At 61.9% G+C, this 27368-nt stretch overlaps 1 protein-coding gene across 4 annotated transcripts in view; it reads left to right on the top strand.

Moving 5' to 3' along the window:
• Positions 1-26994, top strand: part of SRC (SRC proto-oncogene, non-receptor tyrosine kinase) — a 45274-nt gene extending 18280 nt beyond the window's left edge. For 2 of the 4 annotated variants that reach the window (XM_070051855.2, XM_070051854.2), the window contains 14 exons: positions 9417-9512; positions 10132-10385; positions 11981-12080; positions 12249-12266; positions 17443-17475; positions 18139-18237; positions 18351-18454; positions 19821-19970; positions 20926-21081; positions 22659-22838; positions 23678-23754; positions 24373-24526; positions 24627-24758; positions 25021-26994. In XM_070051855.2, coding sequence (XP_069907956.1) covers positions 10136-10385; positions 11981-12080; positions 12249-12266; positions 17443-17475; positions 18139-18237; positions 18351-18454; positions 19821-19970; positions 20926-21081; positions 22659-22838; positions 23678-23754; positions 24373-24526; positions 24627-24758; positions 25021-25229 — 1662 coding nt within the window. In that variant the 5' untranslated portion in view covers positions 9417-9512; positions 10132-10135 and the 3' untranslated portion in view covers positions 25230-26994. The remainder of the gene's footprint in view (positions 1-9416; positions 9513-10131; positions 10386-11980; positions 12081-12248; positions 12267-17442; positions 17476-18138; positions 18238-18350; positions 18455-19820; positions 19971-20925; positions 21082-22658; positions 22839-23677; positions 23755-24372; positions 24527-24626; positions 24759-25020) is intronic. The other 2 variants (XM_051845064.3, XM_051845067.3) reach the window with 2 other exon arrangements.
• The last annotated feature ends 374 nt before the right edge of the window (positions 26995-27368 follow it).

The raw sequence follows: 27368 nt of genomic DNA, 5'->3' as shown, positions 1-27368 counted from the left end.
CTTCCTTCTGCATTGTGTTGCCTCGGCACCCTTGTTGGCCGCTCACTGTCTGTGTGAGGCTTTGTTTCTGGACTCTCTCTCTCTGACTCTTAATATTTATTTATCTACTTTGAGAGGCAGAATTACCAAGAGAGAGTCAGGGATAGAGGCGGGGGGAGAGAGGGGAGGGTGGGGAGAGTGATCTTCCATCCACTGATTACTCTCCAAGTGGCCACACCAGCCAGAGTTGGCTTGATCCTAAGCCAGGAGCCAGGAGCTTCTTCCAGGTCTCCCACGCGGGTGCAGGGGCCCAAGCACTTGGGCCATCTTCTACTGCTTTCCCAGGCCACAGCAGGGAGCTAGATTGGAAGTGGAGCAGCTGGGACTCAAACCGGTGCCCATGAGGGATGCCAGCACTGCAGGTGGCGGCCTAACCCTCTGTGCCATGACGCTGGTCTCTCTGGGCTCTGCTGAATCCTGTTCCACTGGGTTATAACTTGAGCCTCGTCCTAGTGCCATACTGTCTTGATAACTGTGGTTTTGCAGCAAGTTTTGAAATTGCGAAGTGTGAATCTTCAAGTTTTTTCTTTTTCAAGATTGTTTTGACTGCTCTGAGCCCTTGACTTGCCATTTGAGCTTTAAGTTCTGGTTGTCAATGTTTGTAAAGCATCTGGCTGGGATTTCGCTAGGGATTCCGCACAGGGTACACATCGCTATGGGAATGTGGGATCACTGTCGTCTTTATATTTGTGAACATGGGAGTCTTTCCATTTATTTCTTTCAGCAATTTTTAGTTTTGAAAGTGTGAGGTTTATATTTTTTTTGTTAATCTTATTCCAAACTCTTCTTTTGGTGCTGTTATCATTTCTTTTTTTTTTTTTTTGAAGATTTATTTATTTGAAAAGTAGAGTGACAGAGGGAGGGATGGAGCGGGGGGGGGGGGAGAAAAAGAGAGAAATCTCTGTTTTGCTGGGTCACTCCCCAAATGGCTGCAATGGCCCGTCCAGGCTGAAGCCAAGAGCCCAGAGCTACATCTGGGTCTCCCACATGGATGTCAGAGGCCCAGGCACTGGCGCCATCCTCCACTGCCTTCCCCGGTGCCTTAGCAGGAAGCTGGTTTGAAAGTGGAGCAGCCAGGTCTTTAACTGGGATGCTGGTGTTGCAGCCAGCAGCTTAGATCACCATGCCACAATGCTGGCCTCTAAAGTATTAATTATTTCCTTCACTTTTGTATTGTTCATTGCTTGTATATGGAAATGTGTTTTTTAAGTTTTTTTTATTTGAAAGGCAGAGTGACAGAGAGAGAGAGAGAGAAAGAGAGAGAGAGATCTTTCACCCACTGGTTCACTCCCCAGATGCCCCCAATAGCTGAACCTGGAACTCAGTCTGGGTGTCCCGTGTGGGTGCATTGGCACGGGATCCCCCGACCCAATTTTTGGTTTTGTGTTTCTTTTTTTTGTTTGTCTATTTTGTACTTTGCAGCCTTGTGGAACTTGTTTATTCATTCTGATGGTTTCAGTGGGATCCTTGGGATTTTCTACATACAAAATCATGTTCCCTGAAAACAGGTGCTTTGCCTTCTTCCTGGCCCGTCTGGATGCTTCTGTCTCTTCTCCCTGCTTGGGCTGGCGAGAGCCTCCAGCACAGCTCTGACTGGAAGCGGTGGGAGTGGGACCGGGGCGGGAGTGGGACCGGGTGCAGCCTTTCCCCCGCGCCCGTGCCGTCAGCCTGGAGTTTCTCATCCACGCCCCTTACCTGGCTGAGGAGGTTCCCGCCTGTTGAGAGTTTTTATCAGGAAGGGGGTTAGGTTTGGCCAGATGCCTTTTTCGCCTGTATTGAGATCAGGATGTGGTTTTTGTCTTTAGCCTGTTGATGGGGACGGACGTTACATGAGCTGATTCAGAAGTTAAACCAACTAGGATTCCTGGTGCAATGTTCGCACCACGAGGCTGTGTCTCTAGGTCACGTAAATGCTCCGTTCAGAGCAGTTACGCTGGGTTGTTTAGGGGATAAGGGCGAGGACAAAAGCTCCCTGCAGTTTGTTTCCAATGACTTTGAACCTCAGGTGTTTGCACCCACAGCTGTGCAGCTGTGGGGGGCCATGCCATGTGGTCCTTTGCATATGCCGCTGGCTCCAGTGTTCCGGTTTCCATAGAGGGTTTTGGCTGCCGATGTAGATTTCTTGCAACATCTTGGTCTGATTGTGCAGTGTCGGGTGACGCGGCCATTGTGGAATGGGGTGAGAGGGCTTCCCTCTCCCCCGGGTGTTTGGGGGCCCTCGCAGGTGATGGGGTCTCTTTCCTTGTAGGGTCATCCACACAGCCTGCTCCCGGTTGTGGCGGTTTGTGTAGGAATTCAGCCATTTCTTCTGCGGTATCTGATTTGTTGGTGCGGCACTATTGTAGTATTCCATTTTAATTACCTTTATTATTTTTAAGGTTTATTTATTTGAGAGTTAGAGAGAGAGAGGTCTTCCATCTGCTGATACACTTCCCAAATGGCCATAGCGGCCGGGGCTGGGCAGATCTGAGGCCAGGAGCCAGGAGCTTCCTCCAGGTCTTCCACTGGGTACAGGGGCCCAGGGACTTGGGCCATCTTCTTCTTCTTTTTTTTTTAAGATTATTTATTTATTTGAAAGTTACACAAGGAGAGAAGGAGAAGCAGAGAGAGAGAGAGAGGTCTTCCATCTGCTGGTTCACTCTCCAGATGGCGGCAACGGCTGGAGCTGCGCCGATCTGAAGCCAGGAGCTTCTTCCGGGTCTCCCATGCGTGTGCAGCGGCCCAAGCACTTGGGCCATCTTCCACTGCTTTCCCACGCCACAGCAGAGAGCTGGATTGGAAGTGGAGCAGCCGGGACTGGAACTGGTGCCCATATGGGATGCTGGCACAGCAGGTGGAGGCTTAACCTACTATGCCATGGCGCCGGCCCCTAATTGCCTGGATTCTTTAACGTCTCTGCTGTCGTTCCCAGTTTTAGCCACCTGAAGCTTCCTCTTTTTTTCTCTTTGTGGTTAGTCTAGTTAAAGGCTTGCCGCTGTTGTTGCTCTTTTCAAAGAACCAACTATTGCTTCTGCCGATTTTCTTTACTGTTTTCCTGTTCATTAATTCTTGCTTTAATCTTTGTTATTCCCTTTCTTTCACTTGCCTTAGGTTTGATGTGCTCTGATTTTGCTAATGTGAATTAAATCGAAGGTTAAGTTATGGATCTTCTTAATTTTTTAAAGTTCTTTATGTATTTATTTTTGCTTATTGGACGGCAGAGTGGCAGAGAGAAAGGGGGAGGGGAGGGCAGACACCTTTCATCCTTGGGTTCACTCCCCCAATGCCCGCAACAGCTGGGGCTGGGCCAGGCTGAAGCCAGGAGCCAGGAGCTCCATCGGGGCTTCCTGCACGGGTGGCAGGGTCCCCAGTACTTGCCAGGCGCATGAGCGGGGGAGCCGGGTGGGAAGCAGAGGCGGCACTCACGCAGGCTCTGTGGTGTGGGCGTCCCGAGCAGCAGCGTGGCCCCGGGACCGCGCTCCGCGCCCTTCCTCTTCCTCACTGCGGGCACAGCGCGTTCCCGGTGGCTTCTGCACCGCGTTTAGGATGCGTTCCGACGGCCCTTCCGACGTCTCTGATCCTGTCGGTGAGGTGGTCGTGGACTCACCGGTTATTGAGGAGTGGGCGGCCGGGTTTTCACTTATTGATTTCGCCGTTACTGATGTCTTACTGCATCCCATGGCGGTCGGAGCCGTGCTCCGTGTGGTTTCCTGCTTGTTCGCAGGGTAGCCCGTGGTCCACACGCACTAGAGAGGAATGTACCTGTGTGCTGCTGCTGGGGGCCCTCGGAGCTTTCTCTGCGTTTACCCTGTGCGCGAGGCTGAGCACCCCGCCCCGGGAACTATCCGGGGGCATTTGGCTTCCTTGGTGGGAGCGCACTATCTATTAGGGAGAAGCCAGCTCCTGTCTGGCTGAAGAGTTACGCATGGCTTGTCTGCTTTGAACTGGGGTTCGGTGTGTATTGAGCTGTGCAGACAGAGCTTTCTGTAGATTGTTCGAGCATCTTACGATAACGATAACAACATTCAGGAAGCCTTTCCCCGTTCTGAGGGTGGAAGATGCGTGGCCTCCTTCCCTCGTAGAACGCTGCGGTTTCTGTCGCTGTGATTTTATCTGACTGGCGTGGATGTGTTCGCGAGGGAGTGAGACCTACACTCAGCCTATTTTGTCTTCGGGGGGCAGATCAGCGGCCCCAACTGCGTCTTAAAAGTCTCCACCTTTTCCTGCCTGGTCTGAAATGGCCCCTTCGTTACACACTGGACTCCCGGACGACTGGCCGCTCTTCCGTTCCGTTACCGTGTTTCCGAGCCGGTATCACGCGGCCTCAGTGGCCGTGACTTTGAGCCGTCTGCTGGGCCCGCTTCCCCCTTGGTGCTCTTCTCTCTGGGACTGTGCTGGTCAGTCTCAACCATGCACCCTTACTTCTGAGTTTACACGTTAACTCGCCTGGTGCAAAGGGAACCTGCTGAGGGTTTCTAGACTGATTTAGGAATAACTGCTGTTTTTATGTATTTGTTTATTTTTATAAGACTTACTAATTTAAAAGTCAAAGCTACAGAGGGAGGGAAGGGGCGGGGAGAGAAAGGTCTTCCATTCGCTGGTTCACTCCCCAGCTGCAACTGGCAGGGCTGAGCCAGGCCGCAGCCAGTGGCCAGAGGCCAGGAGCCAGGAGCTTCTTCCAGGCCTCCCACGCAGGTGCAGGGGCCTGAGGACTTGGGCCATCTTCCACTGCTTTCCCAGGCCATAGCAGAGAGCTGGATCGGCAGTGGCGCAGCCGGGACTCGAACTGGTGCCCATATGGTAAATAGATACATTATGGATTTTCAAAAATCCCCTGCCTCTTGACTTTATTCCTTTGCTATTTAATGGTTTTCCGTGGCGTCGCGTGGCTCTCCCAGTCCACATCCACGCCAACTCTGTCTTGTCTGACTCCCTTCTGTTCCCTCCATTTCTGTTTCCTGGCGGCTAGCACGGGCACGTGACTTCTGGGGCGGGCAGATGGCAGGCGCATGCGCAGTCCCTGTGGGGACTGAGCGCGGGGCGGCGACCCGGGCCGCATTCCTGGGCTTGGGCTAACAAGGCGCTGGTAGGCTCAGCGTGCGGCGTGGGGCGGGCGGCGTGTGGTATGTGACTTGTGGTGTGTGGTGGGCGACTGTGGCGGGCTGTGTGTGGTGTGTGACGTGGCGTACGGCGTGTGGCGGGCTATGCGTGGCGTGTGACGTGGCGTGTGGCGTGGTGCGTGACCTGTGACGTGTGGCGGGCGACGTGCGGTGTGTGGCGCGTGACCTGTGACGTGTGGTGGGCGACGTGTGGTATGTGGCGTGCGGCGTGTGGTGGGCTACGTGTGGCGTGTGACGTGGCGTACGGCGTGTGGCGGGCTACGTGTGGCATGTGACGTAGTGCATGGTGCGTGGTGTGTGGCGCGTGACCTGTGACGTGTGGCGGGCGACGTGCGGTGTGTGGCGTGCGGCGCGTGGCGTGTGATGTGTGACGTGCGCCTGGTGCCGCAGGTGGCCGCCTCCCGGCCGTGCCCTCGGAGACAGAGCCCAGCTCCCCGCCCGGTGGCGCGTCCCCCGCCAGACGCTGGTCCTGTCACATGGGCGCTCCCTCACGGCGCCCTCCCAGGGCCTGGCCTCCAGCGCCAGCGTGGGGACGAGGGCCCCGGCGCGGGAACGTGGCGGGACACGCGCCGGGTCTTGGTGGGCTTCCTCCCCGGAGGGGTGGCCTTTGTCGGCGTCACTGTGGCCAGCCCCCGGCGCAGGTCTGGCGACAGTTTAGACTTTGGGACTGGAGCGACTGGGGTTCCACGCCCCGCGAGGACCCCAGCTCCTGTGTTGGTGGGCGCTCCCTGTGGGCCAGGCACTGCCTCCTGTGGCCGGCTCCCAGACGCGGGGGACACGGCGCCGCGCCGCCTCGCGCGTGGAGCGCGCAGCTCCGGGCATGGCCCCCGGGGCCCTGCCTCCCACTGCTGCCCGCTTCCTGGGCGTGGGCTCTCAAGGCTCAGACGTTAGGTTCCTTGTTTCCCCATCTTAACTGTGTCTATTTGAAAGGCAAAGAGACGGAGACAGTGGCAGGCAGACAGACGGAGCTCCTGGCCGCTGGTTCACTCTCCAGCAGCCGGGGCCGGGCCGGGCCGGGCCGGGCCGGAACACAATCCGGGTCTCCTACGGGGGTGGCAGGAGCCCAGTGACTTGAGTCCTCCCCGCTGCCTCCCAGGGTCTGTGTCAGCAGGAGGCGGGATCAGGAGGCGGAGCCGGGTGTGGAGCCCAGCAGTCCCACACTGGACGAGGGTGTCTGCACCGGCGCCCGCCCGGTACTCCCATTTCAAAGACAGGGAAACCGAGGGGCGGAGTGACTTACCCAGGGAGGTTTTTGCTCGGGAGCAGTGGAGTCCCTGGGGTCACTGGGGTCCCTGCTTCCGGCTCCCAAAGTCCTGTCCCGCCCGCCGCCCCTGGGAGAGGAGCCGGGAGGCTGCGCAGTGGGCTGCACTGGGCTGTGGGCGTCTGTGTGCAGGAGGTGGGAGATAGGGCTGTGCTGCTCCGGCGGGGAGCGAGTGAAGGCCAAGGCCGGCTGGACGGCAGAGCAGGGGGTTAGGCCTCAGGCACAGGGGATGACGGGAAGTTCTCAAAAAAAATTTATTTTTTAAGTCTCATTTTTAAAAAAGTCATGACAAAGTAATTTCTAAATGTCAGTTGACACAGAATAGAAAGTGAAAAAGGGATCTTCCTTTCTCCGTCCCACGCCTTTTGGAAGAGACACGGAGAATTGGGAATGCTTCCAGAACTTTCTCTAAGCTTCCCAAGCACGCATGCGTGTGCGTGCGTGTGCACACGTACACATTCACATATGAACCGGTTTTCTCGGGCGGGCGTTTGGTGCAGCGGCTAGGATGTGGCGGGGGATGCCTGCACCCCACATCTGAGTGCCTGGGTTCGAGTCTGGCTCTGCTTCCGACCCAGCTTCCTGCTGATGCATCCTGGGAGGTAGCCGGGGATGGCCCACGTGCTTGGGTCCCTGCCACCCATGTGGGAGACCCGGATGGAGTTCCTGGCTTTGAGAAGTGAACCAGTGGGTGCAAGATCTCTCTCTCAGTTAAATTAATGATAAAAAAAAAAAAAAAGCACCAGTTTTCTTTGTAGAGAGCTTAGTAGCGCATGTTTGTCATGTGCCAGGCACCGCCCCACACCCTGGCTTGCATTATCCCACACAACCCTCCTGCGGGGCAGAGGTCGGGGAGCCTGTGGTCAGGAGCGGCTCCCGGAGGAAAGGGGCGTGTCCGGGCCAGCGCCCTACTGCTTCCCGGAGGATCTATCTTTACCTCGGAGCGTGCAAGTGGCGGAAGAGATGCGGGGGGTTGGCCCTTGTCAGATGGGCAACTCACGGTGACTAGGCGTTCGGCCCGGACTGGGAGGTTTTCTGCCAGCAGAACCGCTGAGACCGGGCCCCACCCTAGATGGGACCACCCTTCCTCTCCCACATTCTGCTTTAATGACACCTCGGAGCAGGGCTGGGCCCCCTGCCAGGGGCCGCTGGCTGCTCTGCAGGGAGAGGCCGAGAGCGGGAGGTGGGCCCATGAATTTCCCCTGGACCTCACGGAACACCTCACCCGCCCGGTGGGTGTGGTTCTCCCTGCCGCCACTCCGTTTCACTCTCACCCAAGCTGTGTGACTTAAGGCAGGTTCCTCTACCTCTCTGGAACTCATCAATTGGAAAAAAGGACACAGCCAGTGTCTGCCTCCTGGGTGAGCCGGCAGGCAGTTTGCAGAGAGCTTGGAGCACCAGTGCCAGGTCTGGGCCCGGAGCGGGAGGCGGGCAGGAGCCAGGTGTGGTCTCCGCTCCGTGGAACAGGACACGGAGTGACTTATGTGCATGTGCCCTCCTAGTCGGCTGCCTGTCCTTAGCGTGTTTCTAGAGCCTCAGGTGGGTGCCAGACCCTGCCCCAGCCCTGCCCCCAGGGTGCGCAGGGTCCGCAGCAGGCTGGGAGCAGACCGCCAGCCCCGCCCCCGCAGGTCCTGGGGGGCGACCAGGGGGCGTTTTGTTTCCTGGGTTTCCTGGGCGTCTGCTGCAGTCGGTGAGGAAAGTCACCCCTGACCCGAGGCCTGGCAGATGCCGTGCTGCCCGGAGCGGGCCTGGGGCCTCCCTCACAGACTCCCAGCAGGACCCCCGATGGGGGGGGGGGGCATGATAGAGGAGGCAGCTGAGGCTCGGGGCCCATCACTGGACTGGCTGGGCAGGGACTTGGACCCAGGAAGCCTGCCGCGGCCCCCAGCGGTCCGCAGGTGCGCCTCAGTCAGCCAGGAAACAGCAACAGCCCCAAGCCAACGCACGCTGCACTCAGCGGTGTCTTAAAGGCCTGCGGTGGGGTGGGGGGCAGTGGGGAGCTGTGTTCTTGGTGAGTGTAAGAGCATAGGGGCTGGGGGCCGTGTCTCTCTCCTCGACTCCAGGAGGGCACACACCGAGCTCTTGGTGCTGAAGTACCCTCACGGCCCTGCCCGGGCTCCCTCCCCCGTTCTTCTGTCCTTGATTCCCTCCCATGACGGGGAGCTCACTCTTCCCCCACCGTAGTTTGTTCTAAAGAAAGTTTGGGCTCTTGGATAGTTCCTCTTATATTTGACAACTTTTTTTTGTTTGTTTTCAAAGATATTTTTGGAAGTTTTATTTCCTCTCGAAGTCCAACGAGGTCCTGGCCGGTTCATCTCTGTGTGCCCCGTGGTGATTAGCAGGGGTGCAGTGGGCTGGCTGGGCCTGGGGCTGTGGGTAACCAAAGACTTCTGATGGGTGCTGTGGCCTCAGTGAAATGGGTTGCCATAGAAACTGGGGGCCCAGTGACCCCCTTGGGCTGTGGAGCAGGTCTGCCGTCCACCCAGGGCCTCCTCAGCCCCATGTTCTCTGAGCCAGTGGCTTCCGGGGGGCATGCGGGCTGCACCCCCACTGTGCAGCCCAGCAGCCCATGGCCCACAGATGGCTGCCCCATCCAATCAGGGGGACTTTTTCTTATTCAAGGGGTCTTGGAGGACCATCTAGACCCATCCTGGGCCGGTAGGCGCCCTTGTGGCATAATGGGACGTCCCCTCGCTGGGGTGTCTGGGATCACCATGTCAGTAACGCTGACGTGACAGGCGGCCTGCGACAGTGCCTCGGTCCCCATCATTTACAGATGAGGCAACGGGGCACTGAGCAGCTAGCTCAGGTGCGCGGGGTCACACAGCTGGCTGGGGCATAGCTGGTACCGGAACCGGGGGAGCCTGGCCCGAGAGCCTCGCTGTCGCCCACGAATGCTTCGGGAGGGTGATGGTGAGGTCGCTGGTCCTGGCGGCTCCGGCCTGATGAGGAGTGGCCCTGGGGGTGGCAGCCGGTAGCGTCTCCCCCCTAACCCAGCCTTTCTCTCTGATTTGCAGATGAGAACGGGGAAGTGACCCGCCTGGAGACACAGAGTGGGAGAGGCGGAGCTGGGCCTCCAGTCCAAGGCCAAGACCCCAGAGCCTCTGGGACAGGTGAGGGCGGGAGGCGGGAGGCAGGGAGGGGGTTCCAGCTGGGTCCGGGCTGTCCTTCCTGGTCTCTGCACGGCCCGCCAGGACTTCCGAGCTCTTAGCTCCTCCTCCCACGGCTCCTGCAGCCGTCCAGTGTCTGCTGAGCACGGCTGTGCGCCGTTCAGTGAGAACTCAGGCCCAGGGAGTGGGTCCGGGAGATGCTTCCCCGGGGGCCCCCTTCGGGCTGAGGAGCCTGGTGAAGCGGTCAGCGTGGTGCAGGCGAGTGCAAAGGCCCCTGGCTGCCGTGGGCTCCCAGCCGGCCCCTCTTCACACCTCCTCTTAGCACCTTTCTTCCGGGTTAGACTCTCCGTCAGTCAAATATTCATTCAGCAAACCTGCGTGCCAACTGCCTGCTCAGGAGGGCTGGGCCAGGGACCCCGGGGAGGTGGGGCAGGCCAGGGCTTCTGCACGGGGCCCTGCCCCCAGGAAGCCACCCTTAGTGCCCTTCACAGATGAGGAACCTGAGGCTGAGGCGCATGCGCCCAGGAGGCTGGTCCTCTCTCTGGCCTCAGTTTTCCCCCGCAGACCGAGCGGGGGGGTCCCTCTCGCTGCTCCACCCAGGGTCCCCTCTCATCCCCGCCAGGACCATGGGCAGCAGCAAGAGCAAGCCCAGGGACGCGAGCCAGCGGCGCCGCAGCCTGGAGCCGGCCGAGAGCGCCCACGGAGGGGCCGGCGGCGCCTTCCCCAGCACGCAGACCCCCAACAAGCCGGCCTCCGCCGACGGCCACCGCGGCCCCAGCGCCGCCTTCGCCCCTGCTGCCGCCGAGCCCAAACTCTTCGGGGGCTTCAACTCTTCGGACACCGTCACCTCCCCGCAGAGGGCCGGGCCGCTGGCTGGTCAGTGCGCGGGGCTAGGGGCCGGGCTGCCCTTGCCCCTCCTCGCTGCGCCCGCCCCCTCCCCGAAGGGGGAGGGTCTGGCCTTACTGTCCCAGGGCTGCCGGGCGTGGGGGGTGGGGTGGGAGGGGCACTGCTTCGCTCTCCACCGCCCCCGGCTGGGTTCTCTGCAGAGAGGCTCGTGTGGGGCAGCACAGGGACCTGAATCCCAGGGGTCCAGGAGGCAGGGAGCTGGGCAGGACCGGGCGTGGGAGGGTGGGGTGTTGGCCAGGTGGGGCGGACGGGTTGCCAGGGAGCAGCGAGTCCGGGACGCCAGGCCCAGCTCCCAGATGAGCCCCTGCGCCCTCTGCTGGCGCCTTGCGGGTACGGCAGCCTCAGCAGGAGACAACTTCAAAAGGTTCATGGAAAACTAGAATTCCAGGAGTTTTGAAATTTGCGTGTTGTTTTTTTGTAATTTGCACCTCCCATACGGTTTTAAAAACATATTGTATTTATAGATTTCAAACATTTTTGCAACAAATATTTTAAAGAATTTTTTTTATTTGTATACTTAAGAGGCAGAGGGAGACAGACATGTCCCATCTGCTGGTTCACTCCCCCAAATGACCACAATGGCCAAAGCTGGGCTGAAGCTGGGAGAGGCAGAATCCAGGATGTTAGCCAGGGTCTCCCACGTGGGTGGCGGGGACCCGACTATCTGAACCATCCCGACTGCTTCCCAGGGTGCACATTAGCGGGAACTTGGACTCAGGAACCAGAGCCAGGAGTTGAACCCAGGCACTGTGATGCAGAGTGCGGTTATGTTAACTGCCAGTCTAAACACCTGCTTCTTAGTGTTAATTTCTAGTTCATTTTCCATGAACTTTTTGAAGTACCCACTAGGTACATAAACATGTGCACTCTTAGCCAAAGCATTCAGTTGGAGTCACACCCATCCTCAGCTGGGACTTGTACACCTGCCCAACGGAGAGGTTGTCAGCCAGGGCAGACACAGCAGCTGCACACTGGGATGCAGACTCACCCATGTGCAGGTGGGAGCCCAACCGAGGGCACACCCAGGACAGACACACCCAGCTGGAGACTCGGGCCCCAGTGCCCTGGTTTGCAGGTGCTGTGTTCATCAGCACCAGGGCGGCAGGCAGGCTTGAAGCCTCTGACACAAACACACCAGTCTGTGCAAGAAATAACTGGTGGAGCCCTAGGATGTGCCAAGGGCTCTTGAGACACTAGGGTCCAAGCAGTGCAGAGGACAGAACCCCATGGGCAGTGTATGAGCTGCTGGGGGTTGGAGAGACCCCAGGGGGATGTGGGGGTTGTCAGTGACATGGAGGGCTGAGGGGCCTCTCAAAGGGGACAGATCCTGCAGCCAGGACCTCCCCAGGCCCCTCGCAGCACCCTGAGTCACTCCATGGAGGAACAGAGTGACCCAAGGTGGGCTCCCTTGTACCCCGGCTCCTGCAGCCCACAGCTTTTCTTTGAGCACCTACTGTGTGCCAGGCCCTGGGGCCTGTCCTTGGGGCTGCTTGCTCTGTGAGCCGGTGCCACCAGGGGGCGCAGTGAGCATGGACACAGCATCCCTGGGCTGGCCCTCTCTGCAGGCGGGGTGACCACCTTCGTGGCCCTCTACGACTATGAGTCCCGGACGGAGACCGACCTGTCCTTCAAGAAGGGGGAGCGGCTGCAGATCGTCAACAACACGTGGGTGCCCCTTCCCCTCCGGAGGACCCTGGGGAGCCTCCCAGTGGGGCTGGGGAGGGTCCCCCTCAGGGGCTGCCGCATTGCTGCCTGGGCGTCCCCGCTGCCCTCCTGTCCCCGGCGCACTCTCAGTCTCTCCCTCTCTCTCTGCTTCTCTCTCGCTGGCCTTAGGAGGAAGGTGGATGTCAGGTGTGTATTTGCTTGGCAGTGGGTGGACGTGGCTGCTGCCTGCATGTGCTTGGGCCCAGGCTCCCCTCCCTGCTGGCCCACCTCGGCTTCCCCCGCCTGTCTTCCGCCCCATTGGTCCCAGTGGGCCCTCCTCCCCTTAGCCTGCCCATCACACACCTCCCCCCCCCTTCCTGCTCACTCCCCTCCCCACCGTGGCTCCCAGGCCACGCTGAGTGCCAGTGGCATGCAGGGCACTGGGCCAATGAGGCCTGGTCCCCGCACCCCTGGAGCCAGAGTGTGGCCTTGAGCCAGCCCCAACCAGGGTGCCAGGTCCCCGAGCCATGGAAGCAGGCTGCCAGGTGCAGGTGCAAGGTGGGACGGGCAGGGCTTCGTGGCTGCAGAAGGTCGGGCTGTGGAGGGGAGAGGGAAGTGGAGCCCGCGGCGTCCTAGAGGCCTGGCTGAGGCTTGGTGCCCATTGGTCCCAGAGGGTCCCGCTGGGTTGTGCGTGCTGCGTGCTGACCCCTGTGCTGGAAGCACGCCATCCCCTCCCTGCCTGCTGAGCTCCTCTCCACCCTGTGAGGTCCCGAGCAGGACTGCCCGTGCAGAAGGGCGGGGGGAACATGGTGCCAGGCGCTGGGCTGCAGCAGGAGGGGGGGCGGCGGCTCCGTTTTGCGAACGAGGACATTGGGGCTCAGAGAGGTGAAGGCCCTTGTCCAAGGTCACACAGCTACCAGTCAGCAGAGCCAGGACTGGAATCGGGCGCCCACTGCCTCCTGAGGGGAGGGGCTTTCCTACCCTCCCTCAGTCTGGAGGGCTGGGGTGGGCTCCACTCTCTGACTAGCTGTTTGCTTGTCCCCCACCCCCAAACCGGGAGCTCCCAGGGGCTGCTGCTGGCCACCTCCTTCTGGGCCCCTGCCTCACCTGCCACCTGGCATGCGGGGCACCGGCCGGTGTCAGCCCGCAGAAGTGGCCGCTTCCTCGTGCAGGGCTGCCCGCAGCGCTCGAAGCTGCACGACTTTCTCTGGGGCCTCCACAGCCCTGAGAACAGAGCGCTCATTTCTTCCACTTTACAGAGGAGCAAACTGAGGCCCAAGGTCACACAGTGAGCGGAGGCAGGGCTGGGAGGGGCCTGGGCCAGGGAAGCCTTGGTGAGGGTGCAGGCAGGAGACCAGGCTGTGGCTTTGATGCATGGTGGGCGGGTGGGTGGGTAGGGCTCGGGTCACAGCTGGGACAAAGGGGAGGAGACCGGCAAGGCTGGGGAGCCCCCCCCCCCCCCGCCAGCGGCAGCCCCTCTCCCCCCTCAGCCAGCCTCTGCCTCTCTGCCTGGGTCTCCCGAGGGTGGAAGTGGTGGCATCTCCTACATGGGAAGCCCCAGGGAGCAGTGGGAGGCCCTGGGGTGGGTGGGGCGGGTCAGGAGCCTTCCTGCTGTCTCAGTGTGCAGCTGCCCCTGGGCTTGGAGGTCAGGTGCGGGCAGAGTTGGGGCTGGCGTTGGAGGGAGAAGAGAAAGGGATGTGTGGGCCCAGGGACCACCCTGCATGGCTGTAGCCCTCCCCCGCCCCGCCTCGCCCCACCCTTGCTGTCTGAGTGAGGGATGCTCCGTGCTGCCCTGTGAGGGTCTGGGTTGCTGTCAGGATGAGCTGCCCAGTGGCCCGAGATCTTTGCCTCCTGGGCGCCACAGAGTCCCCTGGGTCTGAAATCTGACTGCCCCAACCCTGAGCTGTCCCTCCCCCTGAATTCCAGCACATTTTGGGGGAAGCGTCCCAGCAGGCCCTGGGAAGCAGGTAACAGTCCCTGGGGCAGGGGCACCTCAGGCTGACAGAGCGCCCAGGTCCCCACTTCATACCCCCCACAGCCTGCCCTTACCTCCCACACCTGCGGCCCTGGGCCACACCGGTCTGCCTGGCCCTGCCCAGCTCCGGCTCTGCCAGCCTCGGCCATGGGGTGTGGAGCTCAGGCTGGGCCATTCCTGGCTGCCCAGCAGGGCTGTGGTCCCCAGGGTGCCTCCCTGACCAGTCCCAGCAGCCCCCGAGAGTGACTGTCCTTATGCGCTCTGGCATCATATCCTAGAGTCTGGAGCCACCCCTCCCACCCCTTTGCCACTGGTTGGACAGCTTAGACACACGGGTTGGGGTCAACGAGGGCCCATGGGGACAAGATCGTGGCTCAAGGCCCCTGACCCAGGGCCATCTCCTCTGTCCCCCCTCCAGCCCAGGCCCCAGGGAAGGCACTGGGTGCAGAACCCAAAGCCTGATAAGCCAGTGTCACTGTTGCATCTGCTGGGCTTGGAGTGGTGTCCCCGCCAGACTGGACCTGTGAGGGCTGCAGGAGCAGCTCCACCGGCCATTGGCAGACACAGAGGCGGGTTTGAGCCTGCCAGACCCCTGTCACGGCAAGATGGGGACTGACACCCCCTCGCCACAGGGAGGCAAGCCGAGGCTCAGTGGATAACTGCAGCGTGGGCTCGTGTGGGGCTGGGTCTTTGCACACTTCACCTGTGAGGGAGACGCCGCGACACGACTTCCTCCTTACCGACAGGCACTTGCCCAGGGCTCCATGCGAATGCTTGGTGGCGCTGTGCCGCTTTGGCTTCTTTCTTTTTTTCTTTTTTCAAGACTTAGGTATTTACTTGAGAAGTAGAGTTACAGAGAGAGAGGCAGAGACAGAGAGAGAGCTCTTCCATCCGCTGGTTCACTCCCTAGATGGCTGCAGTGGCTGGAGCTGGGCCCATCTGAACCCAGGAGCCAGGGGCTTCTTGCGGGTCTCCCACACAGGTGCAGGGGCCCAAGGACTTGGGCCATCTTCTACTGCTTTCCCAGGCTTTCAGCAGGAAGCTGGATCAGAAGTGGAACAGCTGGGACTCAAACCGGCGCCCATAGGAGATGCCGGCACTGCAGGCAGATGCTCAGCCTACTGCACCAGAGCACCGGCCCCCACTGCTTTGGTTTCTAAAGAGATTTTGGAGACTAGGGAGGGGTACCTTAGATGTACATTTAGTGCTTTTCAGTATTGCCAATTTTTTCAGCCAAATCAAGACACTGACAACTCATGCAGGCTGAGAACTGCTAGTGCCTTCAGCGGGAGGCCTGACTGACCTTGGGGGTATGGCAGAGGGCACTGAGGCCTGAGGCAGGGTGGCACCCAGGGCCGCCTGCTCTTGGGCTCAGGCAGCTAGAGAGCTGGGGGCCGGGGGCCAGGTCCCATCCCTGAGCTGTCAACCCCACCCTGGACTGGGCAGCCCCAAACTCTCCTCGGGGAGTCCTGGTGGTGTCTGCTGACCTGCCCTATTGCCGGAGCCCTGGCCCCTGCTGGCCTAACACCCCGAGGCCGCCAGCCTGCAGACTCTCCTTGTTGAGTGGTCTTGTTTGTAGCCTGTGACCTTGGACCTGGCCCTGTCCTGGTGCTGCCCTACTGCTGCCCCCAGCCTCTGGGAGGATGGGAGCCAAGTTTGGCTGCAGACACTCAGGCCCTGCTCCTCACCCACCCTGCCACCGAGTCACGCTGCCTGCTCCATGCCTCAGTTTCCCCAGCTCTACAGAGAAAGCGCTGGTCTCCTCTGGCTGTGTGCTGTGTGTCTCTGCGCTGAGTTGTCAGCCCTGGTTTCCCCAGCTGGGGGCGGGGCCTTGCCTGCCTTCCTTGCAGTTGGGGCAGATGGACAAGCCCCCCACCCCCCAGGTGCACAGAGGGAGGTGGGTGGTGATTTCTGGCTCCCAAAGGTCCCTTTCCTGGAGGGGGCTTTGCCCCTTCCTCTGGGGTCCTCTCCTCCCCCAAAGACTCCAGAGCTTCACACCCAGCTGAGTGTGCAAGCAGCTGTCACACAGCTATGCAAGGCTGCCCAGCCCCAGCCAGGCCAGGCCCCTACACCCTGCTCCACACACGGGGCTTCCCGGGGCCTGGGGTGCTCACTGCCCCTTCATGAGTCCTCAGAGAGTCCTCCAGCCTGGTACTGTCTTTCTAAAAAATTTTATCATTTTTATTTGTTTGAAAGGTAGAGACAGAAATCTTCCATCTGCTAGTTCATTCCCCAAATGCCCACAACAGCTAGAACTGGGCTGAGCCGAAGCCAGGGGCTGGGAGCTCCATCCGGGTCTCGCCCGTGGGTAGCGGGGGGCCAGGAGCTCCATCCGGGTCTCGCCTGTGGGTAGCGGGGGGCCGGGAGCTCCATCCGGGTCTCGCCCGTGGGTAGCGGGGGGCCGGGAGCTCCATCCGGGTCTCGCCTGTGGGTAGCGGGGGGCCGGGAGCTCCATCCGGGTCTCGCCTGTGGGTAGCGGGGGGGCCGGGAGCTCCATCCAGGTCTCGCCCGTGGGTAGCGGGGGGCCGGAAGCTCCATCCGGGTCTCGCCCGTGGGTAGCGGGGGGCCGGGAGCTCCATCCAGGTCTCGCCTGTGGGTAGCGGGGGGCCGGGAGCTCCATCTGGGTCTCGCCTGTGGGTAGCAGGGGCCCGGCCACCTGAGCCATCAGCTGCTGCCACCCACAATGGTGCATTATCAGGAAGCAGGACTCGGAAGTGGAGCTGGGACTTGAACCTGGGCACTTTGATACGAGATGTGGACATCCCAAAGTGGTATCTTTACTAGTGCATCAAATGCCCTATCCCTCCCCCACTGCATTGGCCACAACTTCTGCATCTTTAACACGGGCGGAAGAGTATGGCCAGGGGCAGCTCAGAGAAGCTGGGAGTAAGGGTCCTGGTTCGAGTGGAGACCGTGTGACTGCAGGCGAGGGGCCTCTGTATTTCTGTGTGGCGGCGGCGGTGGGCGCATCCTGCCGGCGTCATTCAGGGCCAAGGTGACGTCCAAGACAGCCTTGTACTGATGAGAGCTCAGCAGACTGTCAGGTCCTTCCTCACCCAGTAGGGAGGGGTCCTCCTCCTTTGGGGGCTGGCTGTGTGACCTTGAGCAGAGTGCTTTGCTTCCCTGGCCTCAGTCTTCCCATCTGTACAGTGGGAATAGGATGGGGGCTGAACCCTAGTCCCTGGGCTGCCCTGCCCATCGACCTCCCTGCCCCGCCCTGTGGGTTGCTTTGGATGCGAGGCCTCTGTGGCTGCCCCGTCTCTGTCCCCAGCCCCGCCTGGCTCTTCTGCCCCCTCCCTCGCTCTCTCTGCCACTCGTTGCCGCTCACCACCCCCATCTCTGCCTCTTCTCTCCCGTCGGGCTCTCGCTTTCTCCTCCCTCCTCTGTGTCTCTGGACCCCCGCTCCAGCCAGACCTGGTTCACATTCAGATGGCTGCAAAGGTACTTCCGCCCCTACCCCCTCCCCAGGTCCCAGGGCTCCTCCTGCCCCTGTCCCCGTCCTCCTCTCCTCCTGGGGCAGTTAGTACAGAAGGGGCCTGGGCAGTGGGCTGCACCACCTCGACCCCTCTGACGAGATCGCTGTGTGACTTTGGGCAAGTCGCTGCCCCCTCTGGCCTCAGTTTCCCGTGGCAGATGGGTAGGCTGCAGGAGGGGCCTGTAGTTTGCGGCTGAGGACCCTGTAGACGTGAGCCATGGTTTGTGACAGGCAAGCGCTGCTCTGCTCTGCAGGCTGGGGCCTGGGTTGCCCCTAAGGGCGCCCCTTGGCCTCCACCCAGGTCTCCCCAGCTCCTGGCGTCTGGCTTCTGAACCTCAGGGCTGGGGGAGACTCGGAGGGTGGAACCTGACGTTCCTCTTGGGCGGGAGTCTTCTCTCCCATTCCAGTGTTGCCTGCCCCCGAGGACCGGGAGCGCCCTTCTGAAAGGCCTGGCCTCTGCTCCGTGCACGGAGACCCTGGCTGCCTTCTGGCCTGGGAGGGGGGCTGCAGGCCAGCTCCATGGGGCAATGCGAGAGCTCCCCTGGTCCCAGCCTCGCTCACTGCAGGAAGCCAGCGGCCCTGGGCTGGCTGCTGACGGCTCCCTTGGCTCCGTGCTCTCCCCTGTGCAGGGAGGGAGACTGGTGGCTGGCCCACTCGCTCAGCACGGGACAGACCGGCTACATCCCCAGCAACTACGTGGCGCCCTCCGACTCCATCCAGGCCGAGGAGTGAGTATCTTCCTGGGCGTCTGCTCACCACTGCTCCTGGACTGCTGGGCGAGGTTGAGGGGCCCAGGGCTGGCGGAAACTGGACTGCTCACTGCTCGTCCCTCCCTCCCCAGGTGGTACTTCGGCAAGATTACCAGGCGGGAGTCGGAGCGGTTACTGCTCAATGCAGAAAACCCAAGGGGGACCTTCCTGGTGCGCGAGAGTGAGACCACGAAAGGTAGCAGCATTCCTGCTGGCCAGCAGAGGCTGAGTCTTTTGTGGGTTCTTGGGGCTGGGTGTTGCAGAGTGAATAGGAGTTTGGGGGTAGAGAAGGAAGAGGATGAAACGGCAGGACAGAAGTCAGGCAGGCGCGTGTCTAAGTCAGCGGTGGGAGCCGGGGTGCAGCAAGAGGAGAGACGAGACTTCCGTGGCCTCAGTTTCGTCAGATGAGGACGGGCCCAGGTTGTCGTGAGGTCCGAGTGTCACAGCACAGGTTTGTTCCCAGAATGGGTGCGGATGCAGGGGGCCCTCTCCTCCCCTTCCCCAGGGGCCTCTGGGGCTGCAGTGAGTGCTGGGAGCCGGCCTTGGCCTTCCCTGGCCAGTCCTGGCCCCGCCCCTCCTCGGGAGGGGAGGAGGGAGGCGGAGCATCCAGGCGTTTGAGCCCTCAGACGGCTTTGTACACGTGGGCACCCCTGTGCAGGTGTGTGCCTATGTGTGTGTGCACATGTGGAGGTTGGGACTGTGGGTTCGTCCTCACGCTCGGGGGCCTGGGGAGTGTGTGGCTGCTGGGCGTGGGTGTGCCAGCAGGTGTGTGCACCTGTGTGTATGTGCATGTGTGTGTGCACACACCTGTGGCAGTCACTGCCAGCTGCAGCCTCAGGCCTCTGCTCCTGCCTGCCCTTGGCCCAGGCCACCTGCAGAAAGTCACAAGACACTCAGGAGGCGGTTCAAGGCCCGGCTCGGTCCTGACTCACCGAGCGACCGGGGGTAGCCGCGTGCTGTGTTGGCACCGCGGGTGTTACCTGCCTGAGTGCATTCCTGGGAGTTCGGTGGCCGGGCACTGCCTGCCAGGCCCCAGAGAAGGCCTCTGCCCCCAGGACCCAGTGCTGCCCCCGACACCGGCCAGGCGTCTCCTGGGCAAGGGTAGCACGGGCTACCAGCCAGGCTGGGTACCAGGAGGGCCACCGTCTGGCCACACGTGGTCTCCTGCCTGGGCCTGACCTGTCTGCAGAAGGGGCCGGGCATGGACTGTGCCCCCAAGGGCAAACCTGGGAGTGAGGGGCGCATAACCGCGGGGGCTGTTCCCAGACTCCCAGAAAACCTTCACGGAGTGCCCGCTGTGCCAGGCCCTCTGCTCTGTGGTCTCCCTGACTTCCCCACAGCCCCGAGGATGCCCCCATAGTGCAGAGAGGGAAACTGAGGCCCAGCAGCTTGTCAAGGTCTGGCTGTCTTCCCGGCGGTGGGCCATGGGCTGGCCTCCCCGGGCCCAGTGCCAGGCAGGCCCCAGCACAGTGCTTGGTGCTGGGGTCCTGGGGCGGGAGGGGTGCAGGTCCGGCGGGCATGGCGGTCACGGTGCTGCCTCCCCTCGGCCCGCCCCCCTGCAGGTGCCTACTGCCTGTCAGTGTCGGACTTCGACAACGCCAAGGGCCTCAACGTGAAGCACTACAAGATTCGCAAGCTGGACAGCGGCGGCTTCTACATCACCTCCCGCACGCAGTTCAGCAGCCTGCAGCAGCTCGTGGCCTACTACTCCAGTGAGTGCACAGCCGCCGCCTCCGGGCAGCCCTCGAGGCTGCTGTCCTCTGTCCCTCCCTTTCGCCCTTCACTCTTCCCTGTCTCCCATGTCCTTCTGCGGCTGCCCTTGAGGAAGGGGCTGCCCTGGAGGGGAGGGGATGGAGGGGCTGGGTCTCTGCAGCCCCAGGACCGGTCTGAACTGGTTACTGGGAGAGGCGGAGGGGGGCTAGATGGATTCCAGCAAAGTGTGTGGGGGAGCAGAGCTCACGGGTCTCCTGTGTGTGTTGGGGGTGGGGGCTGCTGGGGGTGCCATGGTGTGGGCCCACATCTGGGGGGACTGAAGCTGCCTGGGGAACCACAGTATCGGGAGCTTGCACGTGGCTGTGGTCCTCCTCTGCCTCCTGACGCCCAGTGGGGTTGGCCACCCCTGTGGGGCTCATCTGAACCCTGTCCCCATAGCTCTCAGCCCTCCAGGGCCCCCGCTCCAAGCCAGGATGAGCCTGGCGCCTTCCTGCCTCCCTCTGCCCTTTCTGCAGCTCTCCCAGCCCGCAGCTGCTCCTCCCCCAGGGCCTTTGCACAGGCTGTGCCCTCGGCTTGGTGTGCTGTTCCCTAGTTCAGCCCTCACCCTCCTGCAGATCCAAGCCCAGCCACCACTCCTGGGAAGCCTTCCGGGACTCCATCAGATCTACTGCTAACACATGCACAGCTTTTCCCTGTCACCCTCGTGGTCCTGGGGGGCAGGGGCCACCGCGCTTCTTCCCTTTGGATCCCGGGCACCCCTTCAATGTCATGAATGAATGAGTGAATGAACGAATGACTCAGTGAGCAGGTGCACAGGCGTCGTGGGCCCGCGTGGGGTCGGGGGATAAACACACACAGTTGTCGACTCCTGCTGCGAGGGCGTCCTGTGTCTCACGATGCACAGGGCCACACACCCTGGGCCTGCCTGAGCCCCACCTCCCTCCCCATCTGCAGAGCACGCCGACGGCCTGTGCCACCGCCTCACCACCGTGTGCCCCACGTCCAAGCCGCAGACTCAGGGCCTGGCCAAGGACGCCTGGGAGATCCCCCGCGAGTCGCTGCGGCTGGAGGTCAAACTGGGCCAGGGCTGCTTCGGCGAGGTGTGGATGGGTAAGGCCCGCGCCGCCCTGCGGGGGAGCTGTGGCCCTCGGGGGTACTCTGGGGGCGCCCCTGAGAGCCGGGCTGACATCTGGCCTGTGTGGCAGCTCAGCACCCTGGGCCTCCTTCCCTCAGCCGTGCGGCCTGCTGTAAACGTGGCAGTGGGGTAGCCCCCAGGTGCCATGCTCGGAGCTCCCGTGGGCACGTGGCCTCGGCTGATGGCAGTGGCACCTGTTTGCCATGGGAGGCTCAGGGCTGGGCACCAGGGTCCTCCAGGGTCTGCCATGTGTCTGGGCGGGGTGGCCTCACCCTGAGCCTCAGTCTTCCTGACTGTAGATGGGGCTGTAGAAGCTGGGCGACCCCAGCAGGGCTGTGGGAGGATCCCAGCCCAGCCTCACGATGCGTGAACTCTGAGTCACAGGAAGGGAGGCCCCACTCGCCGAGGGGTGCTGGGGAGCCTGACCCGGTACCATTTGCTGTTTAGCCCGGGAGCAATGGCAAAGCCATTCCTGTTGGTGAGCACCATGCAGCCCACACAGCCTAGCTCCCCGCCTCGGCTGGCACAGGAGCCCCAAGGCCGCTGGGCGAGACAGGCAGCGGGCACAGCATTAGCTCCCTGTTCAGATGGCCTGGGCGGCCGAGGCCAGCAGAGGGGGCTCCCGGGAAGGCACCGCAGAGACAGCACCTGGAGGCCGGCGCTTGGCCTAGTCCGGTCTGGGAAGAGAGGTGTGGGCTTAGAGAGGCAGACCCGGGGGGAGGGGGGCTCCCAAAACAGGGGTGGGGGCCACAGCACCAGGCCTTCTGGTGCTTGTAGGTCTTGTTCTTGGCCCTCGTGTCCCACCGCCAGCTCTGGTAGGTGCATGAGGCCACTAGACAGAGCCTCGGACGCCTGTGTCCCCAGGGCCTCAGAGGCCCTGTGACATGGAGGAAGAGGCCCAGCCCTGCCGGGACAAGAACCGGATCAGACACAGTGCTGGAGACCACAGCTTCCCCCAGGGTCCCCGCGGTGAAAACCTCAGACAACCACAAGGCGATAACACGAGCCCGGCCCTATCCTTGACCGACCCTGTGGCTCCCTAGGATCCCTGTTGCCCAGATGAGGACAACGAGCCTCGGAGGGCCCCCCTCTGGCTCCCTGCTGGCGGGAGGCAGAGCTGGGAGTCGGCTGCAGCCAGGCTGGCTTTCAGGGGAAGGCAGGCTGGTGGGGACCTCTTGCTCACGTGGCCTCAGTGGCCTCCACCAGGACACGCCCCCTGTTGATGCCCTGCCCGGAAGGCATGGGCGCCCAGGAGAGGGAGCTGCTCTTAGGGACGTTCCTAATAACCAAGGCGCTGATAACAGCCAGTGTTTCTTGCACATGTAAGCAGAGACTCATTTAATCCCCGGAACAGCCCTGTGTGGAGTGTGCTATCATTGTACCCATTTTACAGATGGGGATGCCGAGGTTCTGGGCCCAAGCCTTTGCTGGGCTCGTCACAAAACTAGGGAGGCCACAGCTGACATCGACACCCAGGCGGACAGATCTAGGGTCCCTGTGCTGTAGGAATGGGGGCCCTCCACTGAGGCAGCCTGTGCCCCTCCCCCCACAGGGACCTGGAACGGCACCACCAGGGTGGCCATCAAAACCCTGAAGCCCGGCACCATGTCCCCGGAGGCCTTCCTGCAGGAGGCACAGGTCATGAAGAAGCTGCGGCACGAGAAGCTGGTGCAGCTGTACGCCGTGGTGTCCGAGGAGCCCATCTACATCGTCACAGAGTACATGAGCAAGGGTGCGTCCCACCCCGGAGGGGAGCGCAAGCCAGTGGCCTTCCCATGGGCGTGGCTTCCAGAGGGCGGAGGCACCCCCAGCCCTGCAGGCTGAGCCACGTGGGGGCCCCCATGCCTGGCTTGCTCCTGGCTCCACTTTGCAGTTAACCAGCTGTTTCTCAAAGCTCCCACTTTGGCGGAGGTTTGATCAGACATTCCTGAGGAAGTTAGAGGCAGGGGAGAGAGGAGGGTACAGAGAGAGGTCTTCCATCCGCTGATTCACTCCCGAAATGGCCACAACAGCCGGGGCTGGGCCAGGCCAAAGCAGGAGCCAGGAGCTTCTTCCGGGTCTCCCATGCGGGTGCAGGGGCCCAAGCACTTGGGCCATCTTCTATTGCCCTCCGAGGCCATTAACAGAGAGCTGGATTGGAAGAGAAGCAGCCGGGATTCGAACGAGAGCCCAGGTGGGATGCCGGTGCCACAGGCGGAGACTTAGTCCACTACGCCACGGCGCCGGCCCCCAGTTCAGTGGGTTTTAACCAAGGGGTCCTCCGTGTAGCCTCTGCTGCAGTCAGGGTATGCCGCCATCCGCAAACCCAGCAGCCACCGACCTGCTGTCTGTCTGTCACGGACACTGATTCTGTTTGCATCAACTTTGTACGTGAGATTCTTCCTGGTCGGCGGAGCCTGCGCTCCTTCCTTTTCCACGGCCGGCCTGGAGCGTCCCCTTTGCACAGCCGTGCGCTGCTGCTTCCCAAGCTGCCCGTCTTTGGGCCTGCCGTGCCAGCGAGGGGCCTAGGGGTCCCTGTGTGCCGCCTGTGGGCGCAGAGGGCAGGGGCTGGAACAGGTCTCTCTCCACCAGGGAGCTTGCTGGACTTCCTCAAGGGAGAGACGGGCAAGTACCTCCGGCTGCCGCAGCTGGTGGACATGGCTGCGCAGGTGAGTTGGCCCCTGGCCCCTAAACCCTTGGCCCTTGAACACCCAGCTGGTTCCAGCCTCTTGAGTGCCCCCTCTGGGAAGCCCGCCTCAATTGCCCCCACATTCGGTGATCTTGCCATACCACTGGCATAGGAAGACCCTACTTGGAAGCTCCAGTTTTCTTCTTTGTTAAGGTCATTCAGTCACTCAGCAAACATTAGTCAACAACCATTGTTTCATATAATCCTTACAAAACTCGGGAGAGGAAGAGGTTGGCTGTTCCCATTCAATGGATGAGAAGTCTGAGCTGAGGGGACCCGGCAGCCACCAGGGGGACCCTGGTGAGGGGACCCACTCAACCACCAGAACTTGGCAGTCATCTGTGTCGGGGTCAGCGGGGGCCTCTTTCCCGGTCACCCCAGCTCCCTGGCCTGTGTCTTGTCTTGCGCCTCCCCTTTGCCCTTTGCCCTTGCACCTGCTGCTGAATGGGGCTCCTGCCTTTTGTGCCAAGGGCATTTACTGTAAATTGACTTCCCTTGCCTGAAGCAGTAGGCAGGGCAGGGAGCAGGGCTGGCTATCCCCCCCCCGGGGGCGACCCCCACCCTGGACACGTGCCTGTGACCTTCTGCCTGCCCGCAGATCGCCTCAGGCATGGCGTACGTGGAGCGGATGAACTACGTGCACCGGGACCTCCGAGCCGCCAACATCCTGGTGGGGGAGAACCTGGTGTGCAAGGTGGCTGACTTCGGGCTGGCCCGGCTCATCGAAGACAACGAGTACACGGCCCGGCAAGGTGGGCAGGGTCCGGCCGGGTCCTTCCCTGCTCTGGGGGCCCTGCGGGGCGGTCGGGGCACCCCGAGGGGGCCTCCCTGAGCTTCCTCCCTGCCCTGCAGGTGCCAAGTTCCCCATCAAGTGGACAGCTCCGGAGGCTGCACTCTATGGCCGGTTCACCATCAAGTCAGACGTGTGGTCCTTTGGCATCCTGCTGACGGAGCTCACCACAAAGGGACGGGTGCCCTACCCCGGTGAGAAGCCCCTGGACCCCTCTGCCCTGGTGGCCTTGGGCAAGCCACATCCTTTCCTGGGCTTCAGTTTCCCCACCTGGAGGCCAAAGGGGTTGAGATCTCTACTTAGACTCCATGGTCAGGACTGTCAGCCTCAGGGCAGGACTTGGCCACGGTCCCGCCCATGTCCCAGGCAGGAAGCCCTCTTGCCCCCACCTCCGCCCCTCCCCGCTTCCCGCTCCCCTCCCAGGAGCCCGGCCCCTCATGCCCGCCCTGCCCACAGGGATGGTGAACCGCGAGGTGCTGGACCAGGTGGAGCGGGGCTACCGGATGCCCTGCCCGCCCGAGTGCCCCGAGTCCCTGCATGACCTCATGTGCCAGTGCTGGCGGAAGGAGCCGGAGGAGCGGCCCACCTTCGAGTACCTGCAGGCCTTCCTGGAGGACTACTTCACGTCCACCGAGCCCCAGTACCAGCCTGGAGAGAACCTATAGGAGCGGGCAGGACCGGACTGGCTGCTCAGCTTGGCTCCTGGGCTGCGCCTGCCCGCCCTTGAGCCTCTCTGTGGGGCTGGCTTGCCCGGGACGAGGCCCCTCGCTCGCTCTTTGCTGGCCTGAGGCAGCCCACGGGGCCGGGCAGCGCTGCCTGGCACCTGCCCAGGCCGCCGGCCTCCCGCCTGCACTCACCCCTTGACTCTTCCGGCCTCTGCGAGAGGAGCCGAGCAGCAGGGCTGGGGCCCAAGGTGCCCCTTTCGGCCGCAGCCTCCTCCTTGCGTCTGGCTTCTTGTCCACGGCCCATGCAGCCCCAGGTCTGTCTCCAGAGCTGGCCAAAGAACCTTTCCAAAGAGGAGCGAGGGCCCTGGCTGAGCCCACCTGCCACCCTGCCCGTCGCCATCTGTTTCTGGTTCAGCTGTGGGTGGAGGCTGCCATGTCTGTGCCCGCCAGCTCTCCCAGGCTGGGCAGCCCGAGCCCTCCCCTCTGAGACCCGCCCTTCTGAGACCCCAGGGACCCGTGGAGAGCAGCAGTTCCTTGCCCCCCGTGTTGTCCACGGGGAAACCACATCCCCAGCGGGGCTGGGACTTGCCCAAGGCCGCAGCAGTTTGTGCTGAGGTGGGATCGGCGCCTGGTGCTCCTCTGTCTTCCTCAGGAACCGACAGGCAACATGACCACAGCAGGGCAGCCCAGGGGCCGAGGGTGCGGCCCGAAGCCGCTGGAGACGGGAGTCGGGGCAGGGCGGGGGGAACGTGGACGGCGCAGGTGTGGCGAGGCAGCTTCCGTCTGAGTGAGGCTGGTTTTGACCTTTGGAGCCTGCGGCTGTGGACGGGAGTGAGCTCCCAGGCTCTGCAGGCAATCGACACCAGAGCCAAGAGGCTGGCAGCCTCCGGCCTCGAGGGACTCCCAGGCCCCCTTCCCTTACTTGTCCTGTGGCATTTCAGGGTCCGGCCTCTGTTCCCTCCCCCAGGTTGGCACCCTGCTGGGTGGCCCTGGGTGCCTCCTGCCTGGGCTGTGTGACGGCTTCCTCTCTGGGCTGCAGTCTGCCCCACAGGTTACCGTGGCCTTGTGACGGGGCAGCCACGGTGAGCCCAGCCCTGGGACAGCAGGAGACCACGCTTTGGCCCCGGCGCTGCCGTCCGGCCTTAGGGTGCGTGGTGGCTTCCCCAGGGCCCATGTGTAAAAGAGGCGGCAGGCAGTTTGTGGCATCTAGCCGAGGGCCCCTCTGTGTGTGTGTGTGTGTGCCCATGTGCCCGCGTGTGTGTGTATGTGTGTGTCTCCGTGTGTGTCGTATTTAACATGTAAAAACGCCCCTGCTCCGTCCCCCAGACCCGTCCTGCACCTCACCTGCGGCCCCGTCATAGCAATAACATTCCGCTGCGGGTCACCTCCAGCCAGCTCGGCCCCGCAGCGCAGGAGGCGGCCGCGCGGTGCCTGCCCACGAAGTCTCCATTTTCCCTCTCGTTTTTACCGTCCGTCCCAGTTAGATCTGGGCTTGCTCGCCCGCCCGGTCTCACACACCCACCCACCCCGCCCACCCACTCAAAGCCCTGTGTATAAGGTGTCCTAATACTGTCCTTTTTTTTTTTTTTTTTAAACCAGTGTTTTGTAGATTTCAGAAGACTATGCAGGGGCCTGGGGGACCACCCCTAGCTCTGGGCAGGGCCTGGGGGGTCCTGCATCCCACAGCCCAGGCTTGGGGGGCAACCCAGAATTGGTTGTAAATACTTTGCATATTGTCTGATTGATTAAACACAAACAGACCTCAGAGTTTGTCCCAAGCTTTCTTGAACATTTGCTGTGGCGGGAGGAGGCGACACACTGCAGTCCCGGGTCCCTGGTAGCAGCTGGGCTTCTGGTGGGGGCGCGACCCCAGCAGATTGGAGATACCCCAGTGGAATGCCGTCGGCACCTCCGGGTGGGACCCAGGACTCCCAAAGTGTGAGTCCAGGATTCAGGTGCCTGGGGATACTGGAGACACAGCGCGGACTGCGCAGGAGTGGGGCTGGAGCCCATCCAGCGCGTGTGTAGTGGCCCCCGTGGTTAGCGGCGAGCAGCCGGAGATCCCAAGATAGGGTTGTGTGTGAGCTGTTTGTGCGTTTCCTCGGCATGCTGGGCAGGGTGAGAAGTGGAGGAGCAGGC

This window comes from Oryctolagus cuniculus, chromosome 11, assembly GCF_051225735.1.
Source record: "Oryctolagus cuniculus isolate XC-2025 breed Fujian yellow rabbit chromosome 11, ASM5122573v1, whole genome shotgun sequence".
Lineage (NCBI taxonomy): Eukaryota > Metazoa > Chordata > Mammalia > Lagomorpha > Leporidae > Oryctolagus > Oryctolagus cuniculus.
This window is presented reverse-complemented; position numbering and strand designations above follow the sequence as displayed.